Consider the following 19,377-nt stretch of genomic DNA (forward strand, 5'->3'; position numbering starts at 1 on the left):
CCAAGCAGGCGTTAATAAATGCGCCCAAATCGGGCTAAAGGACCATTGCGGCAAATGGTTAAGCATGGACTGTCTTGCAAAAGAAAATCCCCGGGACTCCGAAGTCGCAAGCATCTCAACCCCCCCCCCCCAAAAGCCTAGTGCGAAGAGACTTGTAAGAGGAAATGGAATCGGCGCCTCTTCACCACAAATTACAACCGGACCTAAAACCAACTCTGAACTACCGAAAGGGACTAAGCCGTTTCCGGTAAGTGTTGACATTCCCAACTATGAATCCGTAACAATCCGTCTAAGTGAGAAAATTAAGACCCTGGAAGCAAGTTTATCGCATGTGAAGCAGAAAATCTAGAAATCAGGACAAGGCACTCAACGTTTCTGTCAGAAATAGAGGAAAAGAACAATCAAATTAAAGTGTTGGCAAGTCATTTGGAGGTTAAAGACTTTCTTATAGCCCAGCTAAAACAAGAACTCTCGGTTGCTATCAAAACCCACCCTTGTGACCCTTTGCAAACCTCCCGTGACCAAGTTACTCAGTCAACGCAAGCAGACAAAGATATCGCTGTTGCTAAACGAAATCCACCCCTTTATAATGAAGTGCAAAACATGACATCTAGCCCAAGCGTAGCCCACAACTGTGCGATCTTATCAAACGAAATGAATCCTAGTGATACGTCATCAACTAGCGCAAATGCACCCTCTCCGACGCTCGTAGAGAGAAGTGACGTAAGAAAGTACGACGGTAAAACAGAAAGTACCACTCGTAAATACAACACGCTTTGCCGGTTCTTTGAACGAGGGTTTTGCAGACGGAAGAAAACGTGTCGGTTTTGCATATATGCTAAAATTTCAGATCAGAATGTGGCAACAAAAATGATTGCAGTTTTGACCACGTAGATTTGTGTAGTGTTTTAACTTGTACCAACAGAGAATGCGTTTTTGCTCATGTCACTCCTGAATTTGGGAAAACAAGTGGCCGTGTGCCAACGTGCATGCCATTACCACTCCTGATGGACAAGCGTAATTTTTGATGCGTAAAAAAATAACGAAACTTAATTACAATTTGGTTTCAGTCAACAATGTCAAATAATTAAGTTTAGCTTTTGCAGACCTTGGTACTTCAAGATTTTTTCAGTGAAGTGTTAATAAAAACATCACTTTGAATATGCACTTGATTCGGAGCATACCCTTCCATTATTGACCAGCATAAAGAAAAACAGCCAGAAATTATGTGATACATACATAAGTACATATATATGTATATATTTATTTCAAAACCCGTCAATCATACGAAATCAAAAAGACAGAGCTCGAACATATAAATATAAGAAAATATATAAGAACATATCAGAAGAGACATAACTAGAAAGAGACTCAACTAACAAAAGGGCAAACAAAATAGCACTAAAATGAATAAAACGAAAACAGATCTATTGTAAAAGGAGATTATACCATTAGTGATCTACTATTTTAATATTGTGTCTTTTGATTACATTTTCAACTGCAACATGAGGGTCGGTTATGTGATACTTTTTAATGAGGATTGAGTTTCTGTACCAGGAGGAAAACGTAGGAGGTATTTAGCAAAACGGAAGAAAAGCGCACGGATTTTAGACAGTTCAGCCTTCGAGAATAGTTTCCAAAATGGTGCCAGGCAAATCCACCCTTCCATTATTGACCAGCATAAAGAAAAAACAGCCAGAAATTATGTGATACATACACAAGTATATATATATATATATATATATATATATATATATATATATATATATATATATATATATATATATATATATATAATATAAATATAAATATATAATTATATATATATATATATATTATATATATATATATATATATATATATATATACATATATATATATATATATATATATATATATATATATATATATATATATATATATATATATATATATATATATATAAATATATATATATATATATATATATATAATATATATATATATATATATATTATATATATATATATATATATATATATATATATATATATATATATATATATATATATATATATATATATATATATATATATATATATATATATATATATATATATATATATATATATATATATATATCAACGATTTTTGGACCTATGGGAAGTGTAGATAGCCAAATCACCTGTCCCCAGCCGTTTAAGGATTGATATCCAGCCAGTACCAATACGGCCCTTCGTGTTCGTTATCGCTCTCTTCTGCACAGGTTTTCGCCAAATGTAGAAGATGAACGACTTAGTTTACGTAATCTATGGCTCCTTCCGCAACCATAAACCGGTAATACTGTATAATTTAGAAACTGAAGAAAGAGAAGATGCAGAATCCTAAAGAGAATTGAAAATAGATAAATTCAAGTAGAAAATAGAAGTCTGAATATAAAAGGTCCAATACTGTGGTATGTCCCTTAAGTTAACCCTTAGGTTACAGTAAGATTAAGGATAAAGCAAACAATAAGGAAAAATAGTTTTGTCTCACAGTTTGTTATATATATATTTTCAGGGTTCAAATTTATGCAGCCACATGAGTTTGTTGATATTTTGAAAGATAAATTTGATCTTTCTTTAGAAAAGAAAGATCAAATAGCTTGCCTTGTTATTGTCAGCATAACACAGGAAGTCTGGCAAAAGCTTGTTAAAATTGCAATATTAATATTTATCAATAACTATTGTAAAGAGTATAGTGTAAAGTTATACAAAGGACAGTACTAGGCCTATGTTTCATGTGATTATGTAAAATAGAAAAAATTCATACTGATAATCTTTTATACTTTGTTCTGTTATACATTGTTATGAATAAAGCCATAAAAACAGCTTTTTTTTTCTCTTGTTCTATTGAAGACATAGGCTAACATGAAAAAAGTAAATAAATGTCTTTTTTAATATAGAGGTTAGACAATACAATGCATTCTATCTGACTTTTTGTGTGTCATCTACAGTTAATTACAGTAATAAGGTCTTTATTACTAATGGCCCTCTTGTCTTTGTTAAACTATGAATCTAACTTATGAGATAGAGCTAATGATACTTATGTTCAGCTTATGCTTCATAAATTCCTACATTAAGCTTAACAATACATATGAAGAAAACCAAAAAAGGCATTTGTGTGACTTTATTCTGTATCAGTATGTATTTGTTAATCAAGAAAAAAAAGTAAAAATATGGTTAGCTCATTGTAAAGCCTTGCTGTAACTACTTCGAGTTAAAAAAAACCTTCTCATCTCTCACATCTGAAGTAGAAATCTTTTTCAAACTGAGCTATATTTTTAGTAGCTAATGTTGTAACAAAAAGTATTAGGCTAGTGTTCTTCTCTGGAGTAATTTAATATTTCATTTTAATAAATGAATTAATAATTTAATATTTTTACAATTCTGGTATATGGTTCATAGAATATGGCTGATGAATTTCCTTACAAAGTGCAAGCAGAAAGTTCACTTATGCTACAGATGGCAAACCATTATACTCTGACAAGGCTGAAGTAATGAGCAAAGTACCACAGGGAACTGTACTGGGTCCAACTCTCTTTCTGATTTACATCAATGATATATTTAACCATATTGACAATGGCATTCACCTGTTTGCTGATGATGCCAAACTCTTTGGTATTGCATGCTTTCAGAGTATCCAGCATGACATAGATGAGTTACAAGTTTGGACCCATGACTGGCTTCTCCAATTTAATGCAGGAAAGTGCTGTGTATTACACCTTGGACCCAATAATCCAATGGCAAACTGCACAATCTACAACTCCACCACCAAAGTAAGAGAGCAACTAAAGAACAGAAGAAAGGGATCTAGGCATCATTATTGATGATAAACTTAAATTTCACAACCATGTACAGCATGTTGTTTCCTGTGCAAGCTCCAGTCTTGGACTACTAAAACAAACCATCAACAGCAGACAGGCATCTATATTTATGAAATTATACAAGGCTCTCGTCAGACCTCATCTCAATTTTGGCATGTGTCTTGCTGGTCCTTCTTACCAACAGGATGTGAGGCTCATCTAAAATGTACAGAAACAAGTAACAAAATGCATAAAAAGTCTAGCATCAACCTCATATGAGGACCATCTCAAGTACCTCAAATTACCCACTCTGGTTTACTGACGCTTTTGCAGTGATATGATGCTTACTTACAAGCTACAGAACGAAAAGTCAGCAATCTTTGGCAGGAATCTCAGTACCAGCCAGTACAACACAAGAGGACACTCAAAGAAGCTACCAAAGTCAAGCTCCCAATCTAAAAGTTGCCAAACATTCTTTTTGAGAAGAGTAATAAATCATTGGAATAAACTGAAAGATTCAACTGTCAGTGCTCCCTCTATCCAGTCCTTCAAAAACCAACTTGACAAAGAGTGGGAGCCGAAACAGTGGAGGTTCAACTGGCAGTCATCAAATCAAGAGCACTACAGGTCTGGAAGACCTTAAAGCTCTTGGATGGATTAAGGTAATGTATTGTTGTAATTTTGCTCTGTCTTATCATGCATAACCCTTTTGTTCTCACCATGCCCAATAATTTCTCCAAGAAAATCAACTCGTATACCATTCCATATCCGTACCACTTGTCTACCCTCTATTCCTGTCAAATTATCTTGCCACTAATCTTTGATGTAATTGGTTGAAACCTAGACATGGTTTAGTTGCTGGTGAGTTGATTAAGTTGAACTATTATTAAGACTATGCCTAGGACTGAGATTCTGAAGATCATGTGAACTAGAAGTTTTTGTAAAGTTGTAGTCTTAGTTGCAACTTTTGATTTGACCAAGCCCTGTGTGAATGGCCACTAAGACGTTGGTTTTTCACTAATTTGAGGTCCAATGCTAGAGTTTGCCTTCAAGATCCTTTGCTGTAATACAATTCATGTGTTTTGCTTATTAAGTATGATTGCAGGAAGAACTGGCATGCCAGACAAATCTATCTTCTAAAACTGACATTCAAATTCTTTGTGGTAAAGCAAAGTGAAAGAGAAGGATAGAAAAAAGAAGGCCTGACCAGAGACAGAAGGCATAGAGAAAAAAGAGCAAATGCAGGCATAGCTGGCTGCAAGTCCCTGGATTTAAAGAGTGGCTTGCTAAGGACAAATCTTCTGATGGAAAGGAATTCTTTTCTTATTGCAGTCATTCCTTTTTGTATGATAGATCAAAACTCTGAAAACATGGAAAGAGTGCAAAGCACAGTGAAAATATGAGGAAACTAGGAGCTTCTAGGAAGCTCACCACACAAATTGATCATCTCTACCACAGTAAAAACCTAGAAGAAAGCCTAAAAACCAAGTTTGCTACTTTCATTGTCAAAAAATCTTCCTCTGTTATTTATAGAAACTCGTGTACCTTTTGTGGAAAGTCTACCACACAAGAATGTTATAGAAAAATTGGGCTGGACAAGCAGAATGTGACAAATGTGATCAGAGAGGCTTTAGGACTACACTACTATGAAATTTTTGTGATTAATTGAGAATGATGCCTTTTCTCTCATTATTGATGAATCAACTAATGTGGATCTAAAAAAAAACAACCTGCAGTTATTGTTTTGTTCTGCAATAAGGAGTTCAAAATGCAACTTGACCTCCTTGGTATGGTTGAGTTTTACATACTGTACCTTCAAATTAAATTAAGTTTAAATAAATACACTTTAGAGTCTTCTAAAGTCCAAATCACTAATTGCATTACAGTGTCAAATTCTCTTGTTGCAAAAAGCTTGCCACACTAGAACCAAGCATGGCTTTAGGATGTCTGCTGCTTTTTTGTGGTATGTTTATATCTGAAAAGATTATGGAATTCAATTTTTGGACTGACACCAAATTTGAATTTATGCTTTCAAAATCATGTCACAAAAAAAAAAAAAAAAATAAATTTAGATCTATATGGTTTTGAAGTGTTTCAATTCTCTAATCCTGTTCTTCAAATAGTTCTTTGATGTTTTTTTCTTTGCTAAAGTATTTTGAAGCTCTGTTATTCTTGTTTTCTTTTCAGTATATAGAATCTTGTGAAGTGAATGTTGGAGCAATGAAGATTCCAGTGCTGCTCATCTTATTTGCTTTGGTTTATTATCTAGATGGCAGAAAGGAGGAAGAATCATTTGAAGAAAAGGTTGAAGCTCGCAATGAACTTAAATCCTATCTTTACTCATTGAAGAATAAGGTTGTTGACATGGGCGAACTTCGTAAATTTGGAGCAAAATTGTTAGATATAGATGTATCAGATAAGAAATCTTATGTTTATCAGATGGATTATGCATATGAAAAGGTAAATACAAATTTTGGAAACTCGACTCCTCCCCTCCCCAGAATGTTTCTTTGACTTGTAAATTTGTTTTCAAAAACCCTGAGCCTGTATCAACTCCCCTCCCCAAAAAAATGAGGATTCTTAAGGACAGTACCATATTTTTGTCAATTAGTACTTTGAACCAATTAGATTTCTCAATAATTTTCTTCCTAACAGTTCAAACATCTAGGGTGTATTGACTCCCCCAGAAAAACTACACCTTCTTAATCTGTTTGGTGTCTTTTTTTTCCATTGGGTGCAGATGCGTTTTTGCTGATTATTTTCTCAGCTCTTTTTTTGCTCATGCTACTACCAAAAATTGAATATGAAGGTTTTATTATTAATTATTTAAAAAAATTGGTTTTGTTTCAAATCAATTATTAAAATTATAAACAAATTATTAAAAAAAATTTATAATTAAAATTAATCATTATTAAAAATTGGCTTGGTAATTTTCTAATTTTGTTAAGATCTATTTTATGAGTTGCCGCTTAACCAATTCAAACCATGGGAATTCATTTTCTCTGTCCTTTGCACTTGAAAGACTCAAACTATTTGGGGTTTAATAAACTATTGTTGGGAGGTCGACAGTGTTTTGGTGATCTTTCTTTTTAAGCCTAAGCACATCAGTATCTTTTTAGTTATATATACCCTGAACCTGATTGCTTCTTCTCACAGTTAGGTCTCATATCTAATCACCCTAGGAATGTGACCTACTCTTTGGGAATTATGAAGAATTAGATTGATTCAGTGGTATTATTGAGAACTCTGGCTAATAGACCAACATAAATAGCTTTGTTATATCATGCTCAAGAAGAACTTAGTCAATATTATTATTAGTCATTATTTCCTGTTAAATTTGATATTTTAGAGATGGTATACAGATGCTCAAATTTCCTGCCACAAATCAGTTTTGAGCAAATACTATAAGATGTATATGAAAGAAATTTCACGAATTTGTTGCGCCAATTTGCAACTGCATCTCCTCTTTGCCATCTTATTGCATAGATTTTTTTGTCTCCATTTTTGAACTGTCTTATGGAGCTTGGGTATTATGTGAAACCAGGTATTTTTGCGAATATATTTTATTCTCTTCTAGCAATTTTAAATACCTCCTCCTATTGGTGCCAAGAGGATAACCTCGAGTTGCTATTTGAATTATTTTACCTGTCTCAAGTTAGGTTCAGATCAAACAGTTCATAGTAACAAACTGTAGTAAGGAGTGACCTGGCGCAATATTAACCAAAAGTGTAAAAAACACGCTTTTGATACTAATATATACATCAGAAGAATTGAATTTTTATGCTGATTTTAAATATACCAGTTTCATCAAGTTTAGCCATCAAAAGTTATGAGTCTGAGAAAATTTGCCTTATTTTGAAACAAGGGGAAAACCCCCTAAATTCATAGAATTTTAATGAAAATGGCACCGTCAGATTCAGCGTATCAGAAAACTCTACTGTATTGGTTTCTAGCTCTTATCTGCAAAAATGTGGAACTTCATATTTTTTTGCCAGAAGAAAAATCATGGATGTATTTTCTTTGTTTTTTTTTTCAGGGGTGATTGTATCAACCCAGTGATCCTAGCATTTCGCAAGAGGGCTCATTTTAACGGAAATTAAACGTTATAGTGCCCTTTTTAAGTGACCAAAAAATTGGAGGTTAACTAAACCCCTCCCATGCTCATTTTTTTCCCAGTTACCAGATCAAAATTTTGAGATATCCATTTTGTTCAGCATAGCCGATAAATTTAATAACTGTTTTTGAGAACGACTTAATCCCCGCAGTCCCTGGGGGAAGGGTTGCAATTTATGAACTTAGCCTATTCTTTACATGTTGTATTGGTTATTAGGATGTATACTGAAGTTTTCAGGGGGATTTTTTTATGGTGGTAGGGAGGTCAGTAGGAAGGGGTCACGTGAGAAAATCTTTCCATGGAGGAATTTGTCATTGGGGAAGAGGATTTTTTCAGTGCTATTTAAAAAAAATGAGAAATTAAATAAAAAAAAACAAGTTATTTTCGACTGAAAGTAAGGAGCAGCATTAAAACTTAATACGAACAGAAGTTATTACTTATATGAGGGGGTTCTTCCTATCCTCAATATCTTGCTCTTTACACTAAAGTATTCTTAGTAATTTCAAAAGAGCTATTTATTCTAATTAAACGGCATATGTGATTCAGAAGTCATTCTTAAAGAATTGGAGCAAAATTCGAACTTAAGTGTAAAGAGTGAAGCCTTGACGAGAGGGTGAACCCCCTCATATATGTAATATTAATCTATGAATATAGAAGTTCGTTACATATGTTAATTTGTAAGTTACGTATATTTTTTACTAATAAAAACTTTCGTAAATAAAATTCAAAATGCATTAATTCAAAAACGATCAGAAATGAAATAAAAAACAAACAAACAAGTTTTTTCAACTCAAAGTAAGGAGCAACGTTAAAACTTAAAGCGAACAGAAATTATTACTTTTATTAGGGGGTTCATTATCTCCTCAATACCTTCCTCTTTATGCTAAGCTGTTTTTTAGTAATCTCAAAAAGGCTATTTATTCTAATTAAACGGTGTTTGTGATTCAGGGGTTATTTTTAAAGAATTGGAACTAAATTCAAACTTTAGTATAAAGAGTTAGGTATTGACGAGGTGGCGAACCCCCTCATATTCGTAATAAAAAGATACAAATGTAGAAGTTCGTGACGTAACTTGATTTGTAAGTTATGTATATTTATTACTTGTGAAAACATTCATATGTAAAATTAAAAGTTGTCGTTCCCTTCTTAAGCAAAAAAAAAAAATGGGAGGGCAACTAGGCCACCACCCCCACATTTTATCTCTCAAAATCGTCCGATCAAAACTTTGAGAAAGTCATTTAGCCAAAAAAGTAAAATTAATTTGAAAATATCGTTTTAATTATTCACGTATGGTGAGCCAAAATCAAAACCTGCGTTAATTCAAAGAACGTTCAGAAATTAAAAAAAGTTTTTTAAGTGAAAGCATGAGTGGGGCTGTACCCTCCTCAACGACCCGCTCTTTACGCTAAAGTTTGATTATTTCTTGCAATTTTACTTTTTAAAACAATAAAAAACTTTAGCGTAAAGAGTGGGCTGTTGAGGAGGGTGCAGTCCCTTTCATATACTGAATAATTTCTGTTTGTTTTAAGTTTTAATGTTGCTCCTTACTTTCAGTTACAAAAAAAAATATTTTTTGTTTGTTTAATCAACAAGGAAAGGCAGGGAAATCCAAAAACTACTAAATAACCCTGGTCTATGGAGCTTTGGAATTAATAATTGATAATATAACATGAGTAACATGGTTATTCTTCAAAAGCGTTTCGAAAATAGAGACGTCACGTGTTGTTTGTAATTAACTCGTATTTTTGCCATCTGCTTCGTTTTTCGTCATCATTTGTTTTCATCCTGCCTTGTTTACCTTTCAGTCATCATATATATGCGAGTTTTTGTTACGCGCCCTATTCATTTTATTGTTGAATTCTATCATCTTCATTTTCATTTGGCTGGCTTAAATTTTACCATCTTTATTGCTATTTTTCTATATATAGTTTTACTATTTAATTTCCCTTTTAGTCATCATTTATTTGGTAACTCCCGATATTCTCTCCCTCTATTGTATTTTGAATATTTATTGTTTATTCTGCCTCATTAAAACAAAATGTAAAAAGGGTGGCTGAGGGGCGTTTTGCAGGTCTCTGATGTATAAGGGGTGGAATTATAAGTGAGAAATTCCAGGGGCATTATTTATAAGTTCTATTATTATTTTTCCTTCCATTGTCATTCCATTCCTTCCTCTGAAGGGTTTTTAATTTAATATTAAAATAAACACTTCTTTTAGTCATTTCTCTTTTTTACAAAATTAAATTTAATGCCAAAATTTGTTCAGATATCTGGTTTCTTTTATGTTTTTTTTTTCGCATTGATGCTTTCAAAAGGTCTTGATGTTTTCAATGTCTCTCAATCTCCAGTTTCATTTATCTTGTGTACATTGAGAACCAGAAGACTTATTTTTTCCTAAGGTTGGTTATAAGCGTGTTATTAATTTTACACGTTTATTTTTTGTAAAGTTATTTTGCTGCTCTCCTATGGTCGACAATTTCACTATCGTTCAATAAGTGAGTTTCAACTCTATTCGTCTACCAAATTACAAATTAGAAAAATTTAATGATTTAAAGGTTTAAAAAGATTAAAAATATGTTGAAAACTGGTTAAATTGTTGAAAAACCGACAGTTTTTCCTAATTTTTAAGCTAGTTACAGCTGTAGCCTTGTCCCAAATTTGCTTGTTTCAGGGGGATCATACACCTCAAATACACAAATAATTTGACCAGGCCATAAAATAAAAAAAGTTCAAATTCGCACTAAGAGATTTGTAAAATTTGCCAGCTACATACACGTATTGTTCTTTTTAGAAGGTTGTCCCCTGGTTTCATGCGGTATATTGGATCAATAAGAAGATAAAGTGGCTAGAAGATAATCAAGATAAGGAGGCGTCAGAATTCAAACGGGTTAAGAAAGAATTTGAAAATAACTTCATGTTTTTGGAATCACCAATTACCAATTACCAATTCAAATTGGGAATTATCAAATTACTCAAATACCTAGAATTGTTGGCACTGGAAGATTACATGGACTCTACTTTCCTAAAACTCTACCAAGAACATGGCGGTGCTAGCGCTGAGATGCCTAAGGACGAACATGAATGGGACGAACTTTGATTTGAATCTCCTTGATTTAGGATGTTTTGTGTTGCTATTTAATTATTTCTATTGATTCATTCCAGTCAAACGTGAATGACAGTTAAACATGAAGGTGAAAAGAGCATTTTGTCTGTGAAACAGCTGATGTCTAGGATGGTTTTCTTTGCGATGTTTTGGAATTAAGTTGTATGATTTTTTTACAACATTTTTGTATAAATAATTTTCACATTTCTTTTCTCTTCTTTGATGAATAGGTTTGCTTCTTTTAAAGGTTCATCCAAAAAAATAAATTATATATTGAAGATTCTGTAATAAAATCTTAGTCAGCGCAATACAATTCTAAGAACATGCACACAGAGAGTGAGATTGAGTGCTTTGGATGGTAAAAATATCAACATGATTACCATGACTTGGGTTTTTCATTTAATTCACTTTTTGTTTCCTCCCCCTTCCTGCCTTGTTGAAGCATTAAGCCTCTCTGCATGTGTCCTAATAGACGTAATAATCTGCGAATAGACGATGCACGCCTCAATTCGTTAGTTTGGAAAACATTTTGGAGAAAGGCTGGTGATAAAGTTATGGAGGATCTGTTTTTTCCTTAACGAGAATTGAGGTTGTCATCCCCAGATAGTCTAAGGTAGGAACGCCTATACAACATTTTCGTACCCGTTTTTTGTAACTTGTAAAACTAATTTGTAAAAAACAAACGACGTTGATTGGAGCTCTCACTTAACTGGATTCTTGTTATTCCAGTCTTTAGGCCATATTTGTATTTACTTGTGGTATTCGTAATGTCATATGGTTTAGATAGTATCGATCACCAAAAATAGAATATAAACCAAAAAACTATGCTTAAAAATATGTTGCCTAGCAAATTAAGGTTTAGTTGTCTTTGGAATCAATGGATTATTCATGCTGATTTATTTTCATAATTAAGCGTGGCAAAATCAAACTTTTGCATGCTGACCAATGGTCTGAGTAGTGCAGGTACAGATCTCCTGATTCTGTGCCTTCGGCCGGGTGTGCAATGTGTGTTTGGGGTTACCTCCCATTTCGAGTTGGGTCGACTCTTGGTTAGGCTTAGAATGACACCGATGACCCACGTTCTAAACCAGGACCCGAATGCCGTCCTGACAGACAAAAGATTTCTAGCCCAGTGCAATTCAGTGTTGTAACACTGACGGAAATATAATACTACCTTAAAAACTTTGTTATTTTGAAACAACAACCAGCAGTATAATTCTATCATTTTGGCACATTTCACCTCTAAAGGTACATTTTGTTACAGTCACAAATTTATTAACAAAATGTGGTAGAATAAGATCTGATTGGACGTCAGGACGTAGCGAGTGGAGGGAATTGTATATTTTTTTTTCTCTCTCTTCTAGAGTTTTAAGTTTTCCTTTACACATTTATTTAAATGCCAGTTGTTGGCCTCTTGCGGTCATTAAATAAAAAAGTTTTTTTTAACTGAAAGTAAGGAGTAGCATTAAAACTTAAAATGAACAGAAATTTCTCCGTACATGAAAGGGGCAGTTCCCTTATCAACGCCCTGCTCTTTACGCTAAAGTTTGACTTTCTCTCAACTCTACTTTTTAAAACAATGCACAAACTTACATAAACTTAAATTGAGTAATTCTTTCATTCCTTCAGTGTTGCCACTGCTTGACTCTGTGTCCAGTGTTGCTACTGCTTGACTCGAGTCCCAAAGCAACTATTGTAATATGTTGAAACCAAAAAGCTATTTTCCCGAGTGCTGGTAACCACAAATTCTGTCCAATATGTGACAGGATGCGACCGCTGGTATCACGCAGGCGTTAATAAATGCGCCCAAATCGGACTAAAGTACCACTCCGGCAAATGGTTATGCATGGACCGTCTTGCAAAAGAAAATCCCCGTGACTCTGAAGTCGCAAGCATCTCAACCCCCACAAAAGCCTAGTGTGAAGAGACTTGTAAGAGGAAATGGAATCAGCACCTCTTTGCCACAAATTACAACGAGACCTAAAACCAACTCTGGGCTACCGAAAGGGACTAAGCCGTCTGTGGTAAGTGTTGACATTCCCAACTATGAATCCGTAACAATCCGTCGAAGTGAGAAAATTAAGACCCTGGAAGCAAGTTTATCGGCATGTCAAGCAGAAAATCTATAAATCAGGACAAGGAACTCAACGTTTCTGTCAGAAATGGAGGAAAAGAACAATCAAAATAAAGTGTTGGCAAGTCATTTGGAGGTTAAAGACTTTCTTATAGCCCAGCTGAAACAAGAACTCTCGGTGGCTATCGAAACCCGCCCTTGTGACCCTTCGCAAACCTCCCGTGACCAAGTTACCCAGTCAACGCAAGCAGACAAAGATATCGCTGTTGCTAAACGAAACCCATCTCTTGATGATGAAGTGCAAAACATAACATCTAGCCCAAGCGTAGCCCACAACTGTGCGATCTTATCAGACGAAATGATACCTAGTGATACGTCATCAACTAGTGCAAATGCACCCTCTCCGACGCTCGTAGAGAAAAGTGACGTAAGAAAGTACGACGGTAAAACAGAGAGTATTACTCGTAAATGCAACACGCTTTGCCGGTTCTTTGAACGAGGGTTTTGCAGACGCAAGAAAACGTGTCGGTTTTTGCATATATGCTTAAATCTCAGATCAAAATGTTGCAACAAAAATAATTGCAGTTTTGACCAAGTAGATTTGTGTAGTGTTTTAACTTTTACCAACAGGGAATGCGTTTTTGCTCATGTCACTCCTGACTTTGGGCAAACAAGTAACCGTGTGCCAACGAGCACGCTATTATTGCTCCCTGATGGACAAACGTAATTTTTGATGCGTAAAAAAAAATAACGAAAAAAAAACAACTAAATATACATTACTTCTGCGTAGGGAGTTGAAGCTCACTAAAGGTAGAAGATGCTCCTTGAGGAATAAAACATCTAAATTTTCTAATTTGTGATCTAAAGAAATGTCTATCCTTCGTAACGTTAATATTCAACGAGTATATATTGATGTTAGTCTTAGCACTCATTTTCTTGTATAAGATGACCGTTTCGACAAAAATATACGAAGGATCCAGTATTTCAATGAAAATGGCACGTTATTGCCTTGAAAGTTTGCAAAGTTTGTTATAAAGAACTCATGTTTCCCTACACAACGGGAGTAGCGTTTGGTAAAATTCTAGAAAATCGTCTCTTTCTATCCAGACAAGGATAAAAGCTTCGGATAATCCCCTCATTTTTGTGCTTTCTGAGCCGCTTCTTTGCCTCTCTCTCTCTCTCTCTCTCTCTCTCTCCTCTCTCTCTCTCTCTCTCTCTCTCTCTCTCTCTCTCTCTCTCTCCTCTCTCTCTCTCTCTCTCTCTCCCTCTCTCTCTCTGCCACTTTAGCTGACTTGGTCAAGTGCGACTTACACACAAAATTTTTGAAATGTTTAAATGTACGATTGTTATTTGAATGAATTGTTTTGTTTTTTGTGTGTTATTGATTTTTTTTTTTAGTGGCCCTATTTGGTCTTAAATTTAATAAATAAAATGTGTGTTTCCTTAAGCTTAGTGTTACCATAAACGGCTATGAGCCTGAGGAAATTTGTCTCATTATGAAAAAGGGGGAAACACCCCCTAAAAATTAAAAAATCTTTATGAAAAGGATACCGTCAGATCCAGCGTATCAGAAAAGCCTGCCAAGAATAGGTTTCATGCTTCTATCTGAAAAAATATGGAATTTCGTGCTTTTTTTTGTCTGAAGAACGATCACGGATGCGTGTCTATTTATTGTTTTTTTTTGGGGGGGGGGGAGGGGGGGGGGTTTGTTTCAAACCAATGGTCACAACTTTGAAAACAAAGGGATCAAAATATTTGACCATAAATCAAAAAGACCACCAGCAGAAGGCTCACATGAACATAAATTAAAAGTTCTAGTGTTTTTTTATAGTGACCAAAAAGATTGGAGGGCAATATCCCCCCTATCACGCCCCTTTTTTCTGAAAAATCATCCAATCAAAATTTTGACATAGCTATTTTGTTCAGCATAATTGAAAAGTCTCAAAACTACGTATTTAGAGATAACAAGACCCTCCAGCCCCTTGGGATTGGTCTTCAAGTTATAAAGTTTGCCCATTGTTTACATATAGTATTTGCTATTGGGAAGTATACATACTTTTTTCTCGGGGGGGGGGGGGATTATTTTTGGGGGGTGGGGTTCAATAGAGATATTTTTCCGTGTGGATTAAAATTTCCGGATATGAGCTTTCCATGGATAATTTTTACACTAGGGGAGGGGGGTTGACGGAATTCTTTCATGAAATTCTTTTTATTTTCTTACTTTCTCTTTACCTACTCAATTTTGCATTTGGAGATAGAGTTATCCAAGTGAAATTTTGGAGGGTTTGGATTTGTGGGAATTAATTTTCACAGAGGGTGAGGGGATTTACAGACTGATCGGAAAAACTACCAGAACATACAGTCTATTTCAAATGAAAGTATGCTAAGGAGAGCTTTTCAGGCTTAATCGTCTGCAAACAATTTTACGGAGGGTGGATTTTCAACGAGAATGGAATTGTGCGGAAGAGATTTTATGGGGGAGTGAGGTGGGGGGGGGGCATTTTACAAGGGAGAACTTCAAGGAAGAATTTTCTGTAAGGGGTGGGAATTTTTTATGGAGGGTGAGCCAGATTTACCGGTAATACTTGAAAAACGATCAGAAATTAAATAAAAAAACAAATTTTTTCACCTAAAAGTAAAGGGCAACAATAAAACTCAAAACGAACAGAAATTATTCTGTATATAAAGGGATTGCCTACTCCTCAATGCCTTGTTCCTTATGCTAAAGTTGACTGTTTGTCCCAATTTTTTAAGAGCTGCTCCTGAAACATAGCGGCTGTTTACATAGAATAGGAAGCTTTTTTAAAAAGTTCCAAAATATTTAGCGTGAATAGCAAGGTATTGAGGAGGGGGCAATCTCCTCATATACGGAATAATTTCTCTTCGTCTTGAATTTTGATTCTGGTCCCCGCTTTCAGTTGAAAAAAAAATTGTTTTTTATTTATTTATCCTGCTGATCAACACTGCCATCTATTTTTTAATTGCCTCAAAATAGATGCTCGTGGTGAAATACTCACCAGTAACCTCTAAATACCCTAGTTAAATACTAATGACTGAAGCATTTAACTGGTAGCTAGTATTGCCATACCTTTTTTTTTTATATTCAACCATTAGAAAATTTTAATGTTGCTCCTCTCTTTTAGTTGAAAAAACATATTTTTTTTAATTCAATACATTTAGAAGCATAAAATTTTTCTCAAGTAAAGTCACTGGAAAATTTCAAAAAAAAAAATATATATATATTGATGTGAATACCTTTCAGAGAATAAATATCAATGAAATATTTATTTTACATACCAGCAAAACTTGCTTTTGATGCGAAAGAGAATTAGGATGTTCTTTTTATTGTGCAAATTGAAATCCAGCTGCCGAGGAGAAATGTGAATTCTGGAAGAACTTTAACTAATCACTCTAAAAGTATCCAAAAAGACGAAAAATATACAGTACTGGGCTATAGATTGGACGACTAATCCGGTTGGATCTGTCTAGCTTCATTTTTCTTGCCTAATGGGCTTGCCCAAAATAAAGGGGCGTAAGTGTCTGGCATCCTCATATTTTACTAGAGAGGAAAAATAGGTTTTTAGCCTTTTATTGGGCACGGTTCTGTATTTGAATTTAAGCAAGAATAATTATGCAAATACAGCATCTCGTAGCTCAATAATGTGGCGTTTTTTTTTTTTTTGCCACGTTATTATCTACGTTAATTCATTGATCTAGATGGTACATCTACTGGAAGAAATGTTCTCCATAATCTGTTGCTTGAAACTATTACTACTAACAACTTGTTGCACTACCAACCCACCTAAGGCCAACACAGCTACGCACGCTCCTCCTCCATCCCATTCTATTCAAAGCCTTCCTTTTAACTTGTAAAACTAATTTGTAAAAAACAAACGACGTTGATTAGAGCTTTCACTTAACTGGATTCCTGTTATTCCAGTCTTTAGGCCATATTTGTATTTACTTGTGGCATTCGTAATGTAATATGGTTTAGATAGTATCGATCACCAAAAATAGAATATAGACCAAAAAAACTATGCTTAAAAATATATTGCCTAGCAGATTAAGGTTTAGTTGTCTTTGGAATCAATAGATTATTCATGCTGATTTATTTTCATAGTTAAGCGTGGCAAAATCAAACTTTTGCATGCTGACCAATGGTCTGAGTAGTGCAGGTATAGATCTCTTGATTCTGTGCCTTCGGCCGGGAGTGCAATGTGTTTTTGGGGTTACCTACAGGACGTAGCGTCAGGACGTCAGGACGTAGCGAGTAGAGGGGATTATATATTTTTTTTCTCTCTCTTCTAGACTTTTAAGTTTTCCTTTACACATTTATTTAAATGCCAGTTGTTGGCCTCTTGCGGTAATTAAATAAAAAAAGTTTTTTTTTAACTGGAAGTAAGGAGTAACATAAAACTTAAAATTGAAAGAAATTACTCAGTCCATAAAAGGGGCTGTTCCCTTATCAACGCCCTGCTCTATACGCTAAAGTTTGACTCTTTCTCTCAACTCTACTTTTTAAAAAAATACACAAACGTACATAAACTTAAATTGAGTAATCCTTTCATTCTTTCAGTGTTGCCACTGCTTGAATCTCCCTGTCCAGTGTTGCTACTGCTTGACTCGAGTCCCAAAGCAACTATTGTAATATGTCGAAACCAAAAAGTTATTGTCCCGAGTGCTGGTAACCACAAATTCTGTCCAATGTGTGTCAGGATGCGGTCGCTAGTACCAAGCAGGCGTTAATAAATGCGCCCAAATCGGGCTAAAGGACCATTGCGGCAAATGGTTAAGCATGGACTGTCTTGCAAAAGAAAATCCCCGGGACTCCGAAGTCGCAAGCATCTCAACCCCCCCCCCCCCAAAAGCCTAGTGCGAAGAGACTTGTAAGAGGAAATGGAATCGGCGCCTCTTCGCCACAAATTACAACGGGACCTAAAACCAACTCTGAACTACCGAAAGGGACTAAGCCGTTTCCGGTAAGTGTTGACATTCCCAACTATGAATCCGTAACAATCCGTCTAAGTGAGAAAATTAAGACCCTGGAAGCAAGTTTATCGGCATGTGAAGCAGAAAATCTAGAAATCAGGACAAGGCACTCAACGTTTCTGTCAGAAATAGAGGAAAAGAACAATCAAATTAAAGTGTTGGCAAGTCATTTGGAGGTTAAAGACTTTCTTATAGCCCAGCTAAAACAAGAACTCTCGGTGGCTATCAAAACCCGCCCTTGTGACCCTTTGCAAACCTCCCGTGACCAAGTTACTCAGTCAACGCAAGCAGACAAAGATATCGCTGTTGCTAAACGAAATCCACCCCTTTATAATGAAGTGCAAAACATGACATCTAGCCCAAGCGTAGCCCACAACTGTGCGATCTTATCAAACGAAATGAATCCTAGTGATACGTCATCAACTAGCGCAAATGCACCCTCTCCGACGCTCTTAGAGAGAAGTGACGTAAGAAAGTACGACGGTAAAACAGACAGTACCACTCGTAAATACAACAAGCTTTGCCGGTTCTTTGAACGAGGGTTTTGCAGACGGAAGAAAACGTGTCGGTTTTTGCATATATGCTAAAATTTCAGATCAGAATGTGGCAACAAAAATGATTGCAGTTTTGACCACGTAGATTTGTGTAGTGTTTTAACTTGTACCAACAGAGAATGCGTTTTTGCTCATGTCACTCCTGAATTTGGGAAAACAAGTGGCCGTGTGCCAACGTGCATGCCATTACCACTCCCTGATGGACAAGCGTAATTTTTGATGCGTAAAAAAATAACGAAACTTAATTACAATTTTGTTTCAGTCAACAATGTCAAATAATTAAGTTTAGCTTTTGCAGACCTTGGTACTTCAAGATTTTTTCAGTGAAGTGTTAATAAAAACATCACTTTGAATATGCACTTGATTCGGAGCATACCCTTCCATTATTGACCAGCATAAAGAAAAACAGCCAGAAATTATGTGATACATACATAAGTACATATATATGTATATATTTATTTCAAAACCCGTCAATCATACGAAATCAAAAAGACAGAGCACGAACATATAAATATAAGAAAATATATAAGAACATATCAGAAGAGACATAACTAGAAAGAGACTCAACTAACAAAAGGGCAAACAAAATAGCACTAAAATGAATAAAACGAAAACAGATCTATTGTAAAAGGAGATTAACCATTAGTGATCTACTATTTTAATATTGTGTCTTTTGATTACATTTTCAACTGCAACATGAGGGTCGGTTATGTGATACTT

The 19,377-nt window shown here is 34.9% G+C and overlaps 1 protein-coding gene across 1 annotated transcript; it reads left to right on the forward strand.

The window, feature by feature from the left end:
* The first annotated feature begins 2,320 nt into the window (after nucleotides 1-2,320).
* On the forward strand, nucleotides 2,321-11,247 carry LOC136042976 (endoplasmic reticulum chaperone BiP-like). The gene is made up of 3 exons (XM_065727873.1): nucleotides 2,321-2,434; nucleotides 6,011-6,283; nucleotides 10,729-11,247. Exons 2-3 carry the CDS (start codon nucleotides 6,044-6,046, stop codon nucleotides 11,032-11,034), a joined length of 546 nt encoding a protein of 181 aa, XP_065583945.1. The 5' UTR covers nucleotides 2,321-2,434; nucleotides 6,011-6,043; the 3' UTR covers nucleotides 11,035-11,247.
* Nucleotides 11,248-19,377: the final 8,130 nt, after the last annotated feature.

This window comes from Artemia franciscana, unplaced genomic scaffold (genome assembly GCF_032884065.1).
Source record: "Artemia franciscana unplaced genomic scaffold, ASM3288406v1 Scaffold_2638, whole genome shotgun sequence".
Taxonomy (NCBI): Eukaryota; Metazoa; Arthropoda; class Branchiopoda; order Anostraca; family Artemiidae; genus Artemia; species Artemia franciscana.

Bases quoted from the DNA above. Each gene is read 5' to 3' on its own strand.
- LOC136042976 (XM_065727873.1), top strand. From the start codon at position 6,044: ATGAAGATTCCAGTGCTGCTCATCTTATTTGCTTTGGTTTATTATCTA. The intron at 6,284-10,728 runs GTAAATACAAAT...TGTTCTTTTTAG, and splicing joins TGGATTATGCATATGAAAAG to AAGGTTGTCCCCTGGTTTCA.